Here is a 10,265-nt window from a genome sequence, read left to right as displayed (position 1 = left end):
GGACGGCAGGTTAGCAGGTGCTCGCGGGTCAGTCGCGGCTGAGGTGTCTTGCTGCTGCAGAGCGGGCACTTGTCCGTCGGCTTGACGTTGATGAGTTCATGGAGGCCAAAACCCATCATGGACACGACCGTAATGGCAAAGGTCGTGTCGCTCAAGCGACGCAACTTGTCCCGACCCCGCATGGTCAAGACTGTGCTGACGCCCCACTCGCGTGAGGCCAGATATGCCTGCTGCAGGTCCAGCGCGCACTTGGCCATCAGGTCGTCCAGTGCCGCCTTGGAGCGGAGGGCAATGATCTCAGCTGGTCGCTGGGTGATTCCTTTCACGAGCACAACGTCATCCAAGGACTAGATCACCTTCCAGCTCACATCAAGCCCCTCGACCTTCGTGTTGTCTTTGCTCGCAAGCATGACGGCACCTTCAAGGCAAGCATTGTGGCCAAAGGTTTCAAGCAGCTCTATGGCATCGACTACAACGAAACCTACTCGCCCACTGCCAACATGGTAATAATAAATTAGGTGTTTGAACCTCAGAGCTGAAAGCCAAGCTGTGCAACCCCGACATCAAAATCACTACGTCACGCAAAACAACACAAGAGAACAGTACACTTTCATCGGCTTCTATCATGCCGAGAAGTACAGGCGAAAAAAAATCAGGCACAAGGAAACAAAAATCGTGAAAACCGACCAAGTATAACCAGAGATACAGCGATTTTTAACACTAGACACCCAAAAAGGCAGTCACATCACAAGTACAAGCCATCACAGCACGATCACACAAAGAACACCACGGCACGCTCACGTACAATAAGACACAACGTCGGGTTGAAAAAACAACCGACCACAGAAGAAAAAGAAAAGACATCATACAAGGGACTTTACAAAAGTACAGCAAAAATACAGCAAAAATACAGCAAAAATACAGCAAAAACACAGCAAATATTAAAGCAAAATTAAACACAAGTCAAGCCATGAAAAGACACAACAAGAACCACCTAGGGAGTGACGGGTGCACACAGGGATCCCTACAGAGGGACCCCCGAGACGGTGCCTACGACGAGCGCAGGCAGACACCGCCAAAGTGGCGCTGTTAGCGTCAAATCCGTGCTTGCACGCATTTGAACACTCCCACTGCTTTCGCACACACTCAGCATCGGTCGCTATGGGTCTTCCTATTGGTATTCCATAGCGGCGACGACCTCACACATTGACACCTACACTTGGTCCTCCTGGGCCTGGTCCTCCTCGTGGGAGTCACATGAGTAAACACCGCGTGTGACGCGGTCCCCACGATGCCTGGGCAGCTGCCCTGGGGCAATAAGCTTGTGACTACTGTTGTTTCCCTTTGTTGTGGCACCTGCGGTCGGGCACGAGTTGCACTTTCCCTATCCTCGGGATTGAGCGACTCTACAGCTATTCTAACGGTGCACCTGGTCTGGTCACTGTGAATGCTTGCCGACCGCAGGTACGTCAAGCCCCCTGCCATTCTGTCTTCCCCTTGCTCTCCTGTGTGCTCTGCTCTCTTGTGAACTTTCCCTATCCTCGGGATTGAGCGACTCTACAGCTATTCTAACGGTGCACCTGGTCTGGTCACTGTGAATGCTTGCCGACCGCAGGTGCGTCAAGCCCCCTGCCATTCTGTCTTCCCCTTGCTCTCCTGTGTGCTCTGCTCTCTTGTGAACTTTCCCTATCCTCGGGATTGAGCGACTCAACAGCTATTCTAACGGTGCACCTGGTCTGGTCACTGTGAATGCTTGCCGACCGCAGCTGGTTCAATTGACCTCAAGACACCACCAAAGCTTTCGCTCCGTTCCGACGGACGTCTCTCAAACCTCTCTCAAAACGCTTCCTCAAACCTACGCGCTTCCTCGCAACCCAAAGACGGCCTCCAGACGTGCTGGAGCCTGACAGGCGCTGGATGTGGTCAGCGTTCATCTGATGGACCAGCGCCGCAAAGCGACCCTTCCACCGAGGAACAAAGGCCTCGTCCAGCCCCGGCTGGTACACACCACGGGCCTCGGCGCAGCGAGCGAGCTGACCAAGCAGATCCACAAAGGAGGAGGCGAACCCACCGGTTGTCGTCATCGCCGCAGGGACGATCAGAGTTTTTCCATGATTGAAACCGGTGTAGTAATCGCGCTTCTCCTTTTCGGCTCGGCGAAGGGCAGCGCCCACCTTGATGCAGGCTTGCGAGGTGGTCAGGGGTTGGGCTGTGCGCACAGTCACGTCAATGCCCAGGTCAGGCAGAGTTGGGGCCAGCGCACCGCCGGGAAATTTGTCGACAAAAAAATTTGGCAATCTGTCATCAACTCAGGTGGTATACATCATGATTCTTTCGCCCAGACTTCATCTACCAGGCCCAGCAACTCGAGCTATGTGTTTGCTCAACGTGTCCATGGGCGCCGGGGTTCAAGCGGTTTATTTTTGACGCCAAGAGCAGTGCCCACTTCCTGTCATCAGTTTGCAAGACGAAGGAAGCATGCCGACGAAAGAACGACGTAAGAGAGAGCTCATTCTGACTTACATGTGAACTCTGCGCATAGAATAACGATGACTGACATGTGAATTTTAATTTGAACTGGTCATGAGATGATCTGGCTCAAGTGAATCCGACCAACACCACTCAAATCGAGTCGATGCGTTCGTGGTGTCTGTTTGTGAGTGCCCTTCAAATGACGCTTGAGGGCCTCAATCTGACTGCGAACACTTTGTGTCGCAGGTGTTGATGCCATTTGAGGGAGACATTGGTTGCCGATGCAACTTTTGAGCTTGTCAAACTGTGGGCCATAGAGGACTTGAAGCCGGTATCCGTAAAGCTATCATGCAATAAATGTTGAGAACAAAGTGTTTCGACAATGAGTAAGTTTTGCGTATGCATCAAAATTGCCACTATTTGAACGGCAAATCGCACCTCAATCGTTGAAGACATGAGGGTTGACGCAACGAGTACGTCAGCATCACTGTTGCTAGCTTGAGCAAGCATGCGCCAAACATCTGCTGCCGAAAAAATCTTGGTCGTACTGCTTGCAAAAGCCTGGCCATGCATGATTGCACACATTCGCTTTAGGAAAAATACTGCAATATTAACGCGATCAAGTCCGTAAATAGTCACCGACAGACCTCAACGAGAGCGACGACCACGCGAACAATGTTGTCAATTTTATCAACAAAATCTTCAGTTCGCTGATTCTCTTTCAGGCCCAGTACAGCGCGCAGCTCTGTCGGGTTCATATCGGGTGTCGGGTAGACGCCGCTCAAGGCTGGCAGCTATGGACCCAGCACAGGTAGACGGATGAACCAAGAATATCATCAACAATTAAACCGCAACACGTTGGCGAGTCGTATTCTGACAAACCTCTTTGTACAAAGCCGCCACCATGAATGCTGCTAAGCTAGTCTTATGCTCCACGGCATCGTAAATCAGTCGAAGTAGCAAAGCAGCGCTGACCACAACATCTGTGTCCGCATCACGTTGTAGGAAGTTGGCTTTAACAACCTTGTCCTGCATCACAGACATTCGACAAGTCAGCATACGCAGAGTCAAAACACTGTTTGCAACTGGACGAGCAACAGTGCAGAGCGAGTGCAAACCGTAAATGCGGAAGCGAAAACGTAAAACGCGTAAGCTCTCAAATCCTCTTTCTCGACAGCATTTGTCTGTCGATATTGTTGGATAGACCTCACGGCTGTGTCAATGGATCGTGGCCAACCAGGAGACGAGGGCACATCGGTTGATGCAGCAGTCAAGAGGACAACAAAGTGTTTAGCAAAATCGAAGATCTGATGGCGTGGTGCAGTCAGGGAGATCAAAGAAGAAAAACAGGCGGGGTGGATGAGGTTCGCAGCAGGCTGTTTCGCGCATGCAGGAAGGCAAAATACATCAAAAGTCAGTCAAAGTCGCCGCACCTCTGGCAATGTATTGGAGAGCTTGTTAAAATGACCACGAAAGCACTTTCGAAAATCACGAAGCTAAATCACGTACGATCAATAGGTAGATTAATTGACAATCTGGAAAGCTCAGACAGCTCATACTGGTGACACACGCTCGGACAAACCTCTTGACAACTCTCAAACGTTTGGAAGCGTGCATTACAAAGCGGAGCAATCATTTGCTCAAAGTAAGTTTTGCGCTGCGCCGGGGTCTTTGCGTGGCAATCCTGAATCGAAGTTGTGTCAAGCGTCACAGAGAAATGCTCACTCAAAGAGCTGTTCCATGAAGCGGGCGCGGACGACCTACTAATGCAGTTGGTGATGCTGGAGAATTGGACTTGATCACTTCATGTTGAGCTCTACATTGATGATAGAAATAATTGCGCATGGCGCCATAACGCGAAAGTAAGAAACACGGTCCATACAATCTCAAATAGCAACCTCATCGTGTTTGCACGAAGCCTGCATTACCGGGTCTTAACCACGTTGCTTGCTGAGGCATTCTCTGATTTCTCTGCAAGCGTAGACGTGGTTGTTTTGCCGGACGTCGAAAAGATATGATTAGTCCTGCTGTGACTGCCACCGAGATACGCGAGCGTGAACACACCTGGGGCTGCGCGTTGAGCAAGGGCTTGCAGCTCGACAAGTAGATTGCCTGCATATGCAACACTTGATTGATCTGATGAACCTACACAGGTGTATCATTTGATCAGATGCACTTGGGAGCAAGAATCGAGGCAAACATTATTTCAATGTTTCCAACCTCGCTTCGATAAGGCCTTGAGGGTGTCGTTCAAGGTCCGTAGCTACGTCACAGCCAGCACAGGAGTGAAGGTACCGACTTTCAAACACAGGTGCACTGATCTCACCTGTTCTTGATCTTCAGGCCTGAAGGTCGGCATGACGGGCTTTAATTGAGCCACAAGCTGTTTACGAGCCTTATCAATGCTCTATGGTGGACAAACATGATGTCATTACTCGAACAATGACAAGGATCATAATTGCAGTCACTCATGATGTTTCGCAAAAGAACAAACCTGAAGGGATGGTGTTGCGGCTGCATTGGACCCTGAATCGCCTGTGGATGGTATTGCGGCTACGTTGGGCCCGGAATCGCCTGTGGACGCAGTCAAGAATGAGTCGTGTGCTTTCGATTCAAGCACCTGCGAGGCGCTAAATGACTGCAATCGCATACTTGTAAACTGTTGAACAACGTTGTGAAGACGCCGATGTAGCTCAATTGCTTGCGGCAATACTGCATTGTTGCCTGTGGCACAGTACGCAACCACATGACGCGCACGCTCTCTCGAGTGACGATTCTTTGGATCAAGGAGAGACACATACCTTTTTCAGCAGCAAGTTTCAACCGTTTGTTGATTTCACGCACCTGGCAAATATCGGACAATTGCATGTAGAAGTTACGTGGCCTGCCTGACCAGTTGGCAAGGCTTGAAAGGTTTAAGCAGACGTACTTCAGTTTGTTTGTTCGGAGATAGTGAGTCCATGCACGGTTTGAGACGAGCGACCAAGCTCTTGCGAGCTACTTCGATCTCCTACGCAGAACGACACCCAGTCAAGTGCGGCTTCACGCAACTGACTAAGAAAGAAAGAAAAATACTACGAGCATGCAATCAGCCAAAGAAAAGGCCGCACGGCTAGGGTTTGCGGCGAGCTTGCAACCGGCGTGGAGGATGTCCCTGCCACTTGGGCGCTTGAGAGGGGATCTTTCAAAGGTTTCTGCGGGTGCACAGGTGATGCAGGCAAGGGGCTCGTAGAAGGTGGTGGTGCTGCCTCCTTTTGGGGCGATGGCTGTGGCGCTGGTTTCAAACGGTACATTGTAAACACACGTGTGCATCTTCGCCGACAGAGTCTCAGGGCCAGCAATCAAGCCAAAACGGTGACTTACGTAGCACTTGTGCAGCCACCTCCTTGAGTTGAGCTAGAAGCGCGCGCGCCTCCTCCAGGGTGCTGGGGGGTTCTGGTGGCGTGCGGCGGCGCACCTAGTGAGGACAATCGACTTGCTTCAAGAAGTGATACGATGCGATGCCATACTTGTTTTGGCATTCCCCTTCAAACGTTGATTGATCTCGCGCAGCTGCAGACACAAGTGTGCGGCTTGAGAAGAAGGTGCCATACATGTTGGGCAAAATGCAACAGAGCTCAACTCACCTTTTCTTGCTGCTGTTTACTTAGCGTTTGCATGATTGGCTTGAGCTGCGCCACCAGTGACTTTCGAATCACATCGACATCCTGAAAAAAAGAGAACAAAAGGTTGAGCTGAGCTCCCTTTTGAGACGCATTGCTCCGGGTGATGGCTGTTTGGCTGCACTCACCTCCAAAGTCGCCGGGTGTGATGTTTGCGTTGCTTTGGGGGTCGGATCTTGTGCTGGAAACAGCAAGAAGTAAGAAAGCCGAGGAAACAGTCGGACTTGACCAGTGACTTTAGTTGCATACTACCCGTCCCGCTCCGACAAGCCAAGCCAAGCCAAGCCAAGCCAAGCCAAGCCAAAAAGAAAAAAAAAAAAAAAAAAAAAAAAAAAAAAAAAACAATAAGGAACAAAAAATTGAAAGAACATGGCAACACACCGGAGTTGGTTGCTTGCGCAGCCTTGGCCGCAGCCTTGGCAGCTCGTTGTTTTTCTTCTTGATTCCTGCGTAACTGCGCTGCTTCTTCGCTACGGCGAGCCGTTTCCTCCTCCAAAGCAGCCCTGCGAGCTGTGGCCTGGCGTAATTGCTTCTCAAAGGCCTGTCATGACAAAAAGAAAAGCGAAATTGCTGAGATGCCATTTGATCCTAGGCTAGTGAGGGCTCGCACGACTCACTGCCATAACGCTATTTTGAGCGGCAGTCTCTTGCTGTAAAATCCTGCAGTCAAGAAAAATGAACAAAAAAAAAAAATTGAGAGGCGCGATCATCGAGGTGTTCTGCCCCTTTATCAGCCCAGCTCCTACGTGTTGTCCTGAGGCATTGATGATTCTGGATTCTCGGGTTGCTTGGCATTGTTGGATTGACGAGAACTAGACGAGTGAGTGAGGTGGGTCAATCAAAGCGTCAGCCACAGACAAAGACATTTGAGCCAGCCAGTGCGGTGCTTTGAAGTTGTCATGCGAGACGAGTCATGACTGGGGCACGTACGACGTTGGGGCAAACTCTTGCAACGATAAGCCAGAGGCCACGTGCACTGCAGCCTGAGATACGGTCTTCTTGCCAGCACCATTGATGCTTGAAACTGGGTGATTGGCGAGGTCAGCTGCCTGTGAAGACAGGTTCTGCATCCTCAGCAAATTCTGCCGAGCAAACGAAGGGGCGGGGGGGTGAGGGGGTGAGAGGAGTCGCTACAACTCATCAGGGAACAATAGGTGCCTGCATGTTCATTGTTTAGATCAGTCGACGGTTCAAACGGGTACCGGGAGCCATACCTGAGGCGTGGTGATAGGGCTAGCTTCACTTCTGGGGGGAGCTGGTGAGCGCAAAGATGCTGTAGTCCGGAAAGAGGTTTCACTGAAAGCAGAGCCTTGCTGCTGGGAAATGGCTGGCACACTGCCCCGGGATGCCAGCGGGCGCCGACGATGAAGAACGGGAGAAACCCGTGTTTGCTGCACCTTTCCACTCGTTGGGGCTTGGGCAGCCAGGGCTGCTGTGTCAAGGCGAATGGCATTCTTAGGCCGCGCCTTTTCCGAAGTATGTGTGGAGACTGACACATGAGCTCCTGCCGAAGCTAGCTTCGGCACACCACCAACTGCAAACAGGCCAGTTGCAGCTGATCCGCCAACGATAAGAATCCATGGCGCACCTGCCCAGAAGGCGACAACCAAGCTACCGACAGCAATCAATGCCGACGCTGCCGTCGACAACATGATGAGCTCGTTCTCGCCCCCACATGTGTGTGACCGAAAAATTTAAAAAGTTTGAGAGAGTTTGAGAGAGTTTGAGAGAGAGAGAGAGAGAGAGAGAGAGTTTGAGAGAGAGAGAGGGGGTGACAATTGTCAGACATGTCAGCCACTGACTTTTTTTACCTGCTGTTCTGACTGTTTTGGTTCAAGAACGAGCATGGCAGTGGTGGTGGCGGTGCTGCTGGTGCTGGTGGCCTCGGTCTTGGGCTTGCCAAGCAGCCACTCCAATTGGCAGTCATTGGTCAACAAGACAGACCTTTTTGTCAACAACCAGCCGTATGGCATCACCTACCCATGCTATCGCCAGCCGGCCCTGATCTTGATGGGTGAAGGCTTGCTGGCCTTTGCCGAAGGCCGGAACATCAGCTCTTGTGCGCCGCCGCTTCAGGCGGCCGCGCCATCGCCTGTGGAAGAGGTTGGGGGTCTAGTCTTGCGACGGTCGACAGATCTGGGTCGCACTTGGAGCGCTCCCATCACTCTGTACAGTGGCAACATCGACTTTTATGTTACCGTGTATGACGCCGAGAAGGATGTAGGCTGGCTGTTCTTGCAAGAGGAGAGCGCAGTGCGTGTATTTAACACGACCGATCAAGGTTACACTTGGGCCGGGCCATTTGCCTTTACTGCCCCTGTGCCCCCAGGACTTCGACCCACGGTGCAGCCGGCCGTGGGTCATGGCCTTCAGCTTCAACGTCATCTCTGCGCTGCTCCCGGTGGCTGCGCCGAGGCCGGCACGTTGGTCGTTCCATTTGTGTGTATGTCCGACACAGCAACCCCAGTGGAGAGAGTTCATTCGGATACGGCATGCGCCTCTTGCCAGAGCTGCTTGCTTTTGAGCTCTGATCACGGTGCTAGCTGGCGGTTTGCTGCCCTGGGGCAACTGGGGTCTCGTGAAGCGCAGGTGAGCGGACAAACCCGTCAAGCATAGTGTTTGTTATCCCCGCTGCGCAGCCATTTCCAGGCGCTGTGACATTTCTTGAGCTTATCGCACTTATAAAGTTGTGTACACCTTTCATATCCTGACCTCTGCTCGTGCCCATTTGTGCAACTACAACAGGCCGTGCAGATTGCCAGTAACACGTCATCAGCATGGTTGTACGTGACAGAGCGCAACCTAGGCCCCATGCCGGGTCACCGAATGTATGCCATCAGCCACGATGCAGGCCACTCCTACACTGAAACCGGCATCAACAAAGGCTTGGTCACTCCCATCACAGCAGACTGGACTGGAACGGTGGCTTCGGTGGAGTCCAGCTTCAATCAACAGCCAAGCTCGCCCTTGTTCATGGCCTTGCCATTCAACGCCACTGTACGATGCAACCTCACGCTCATGACAAGCTTGGATGCCGGAGCCACGTGGGCTGCCCAAACAGTCTTTTGGCCAGGCCTGGGCGCCTATACTGATTTGTCAGCACTGCCGACCGGTCTTGGCGTCATTTTTGAGAACGGCGAGGCCACATTTGCAGATCGCATTTCCTTTGCAAACCTTCTCCAATAGAAACTTGTTGTCGAAATGCAATCTTGTCTCACGGCCTCCTTCAAGCCCCACGCCACGTTGTCAGACCGTAATCAAAGAATCATGCTTTCAACAGTTCCCGATGCCTGTGTTGGTCTCTCAGCTTCTATTCACTTTCTTTTCACAAACATATGCACCACACACGTCACGACTAACACCCATCTTGACTTGTTGCCTGTTTGGGTGCTAAAATGGGAAAGGCAAGCACATCTCGGATGTGGGGCTTGCCCGACAGCACCATAATAACGCGGTCGACGCCGAGCCCCCAACCCACTGTGGGTGGCAAGCCGGCCTCGAGAGCCTGGCAAAAGTCCTCATCAGGCAACGGCAGCTCATCGTTGCCTTGCTGGCGCTCACGGTGTTGCGCCTCAAATCGCCGACGTTGTTCGGCAGGATCGTTCAGTTCTGGCATGATCGTTGCGAGAGACAGTGGTCAAACCACACCAAGTCAAACAACACGCATGCATATGTTCTTGAGAGGGTGAGGACAGGCGTACCTTGGTAGGCATTGCACAGCTCGGCCCCGTTGATAAAAAGCTCCATCCGCTGCGCCACACCAGGCTGGGTTCAAGGAACATGACAAGGTACACAGGCAGGTAGATGGTGAGTAGGGTGGAGAAAGGCTGGAAGAAAGATGAGGAAGGGGTCGGGAGGCAAGGAATCGAGAAGGAACCTGCCTTATCGGGATGCGCCTGAGCCAATGGGCTCAGGAGCATGGGATGATCAACCACAAAGGTCGGAAGGACGCAGTGCTGCTCCACCAAGTGAGAGCCGAGCCGATCAACGAGAGCCGTGGCTGTTTCGTGGTCGCCAACCTCGAGGTGCAGTTCTTGACAGGCCCGGCGCAGAACTGGGCCAGCATTTCCTGGATCGGCATATACCTTGTTGACTGCTTCATCTCCCATGTGCGTACGCAAAGCTTGATCA

The 10,265-nt window shown here is 52.1% G+C and overlaps 3 protein-coding genes across 3 annotated transcripts in view; 1 reads left to right on the top strand and 2 right to left on the bottom strand.

Moving 5' to 3' along the window:
• Window positions 1-2,581: 2,581 nt before the first annotated feature.
• MONBRDRAFT_29456 (uncharacterized protein) lies at window positions 2,582-7,632 on the bottom strand (the record flags this gene model as incomplete). The annotated part of the gene is made up of 22 exons (XM_001749850.1): window positions 2,582-2,815; window positions 2,911-3,033; window positions 3,120-3,266; window positions 3,355-3,501; window positions 3,906-3,968; window positions 4,055-4,156; window positions 4,537-4,617; window positions 4,799-4,817; window positions 4,967-5,025; window positions 5,125-5,316; window positions 5,402-5,482; window positions 5,583-5,746; window positions 5,836-5,907; window positions 5,982-6,024; window positions 6,099-6,179; window positions 6,263-6,315; window positions 6,516-6,675; window positions 6,752-6,794; window positions 6,881-6,946; window positions 7,065-7,216; window positions 7,349-7,469; window positions 7,532-7,632. 22 exons carry the CDS (start codon window positions 7,630-7,632, stop codon window positions 2,582-2,584), a joined length of 2,304 nt encoding a protein of 767 aa, XP_001749902.1.
• A 347-nt stretch (window positions 7,633-7,979) lies between these two features.
• MONBRDRAFT_34360 (uncharacterized protein) lies at window positions 7,980-9,320 on the top strand (the record flags this gene model as incomplete). Its single annotated transcript, XM_001749901.1, has 2 exons — window positions 7,980-8,723; window positions 8,880-9,320. 2 exons carry the CDS (start codon window positions 7,980-7,982, stop codon window positions 9,318-9,320), a joined length of 1,185 nt encoding a protein of 394 aa, XP_001749953.1.
• Window positions 9,321-9,489: 169 nt separating this feature from the next.
• The window catches only part of MONBRDRAFT_34359 (uncharacterized protein), a gene marked incomplete at its 3' end in the record, with an annotated part of 2,546 nt that continues 1,770 nt past the window's right edge, over window positions 9,490-10,265 (bottom strand). The window contains exons 8-10 of the mRNA XM_001749849.1: window positions 10,154-10,227; window positions 9,836-9,884; window positions 9,490-9,743 (exon numbers count right to left, since the gene is read on the bottom strand). Of these exons, the coding sequence (XP_001749901.1) occupies window positions 9,490-9,743; window positions 9,836-9,884; window positions 10,154-10,227 (377 nt within the window). The remainder of the gene's footprint in view (window positions 9,744-9,835; window positions 9,885-10,153; window positions 10,228-10,265) is intronic.

Source organism: Monosiga brevicollis, genomic scaffold (genome assembly GCF_000002865.3).
Source record: "Monosiga brevicollis MX1 MONBRscaffold_34 genomic scaffold, whole genome shotgun sequence".
NCBI lineage: Eukaryota > Choanoflagellata > Craspedida > Salpingoecidae > Monosiga > Monosiga brevicollis.
The sequence above is the reverse complement of the archived record's forward strand: the minus strand, read 5'-3'. Positions and strand labels throughout refer to the sequence as shown.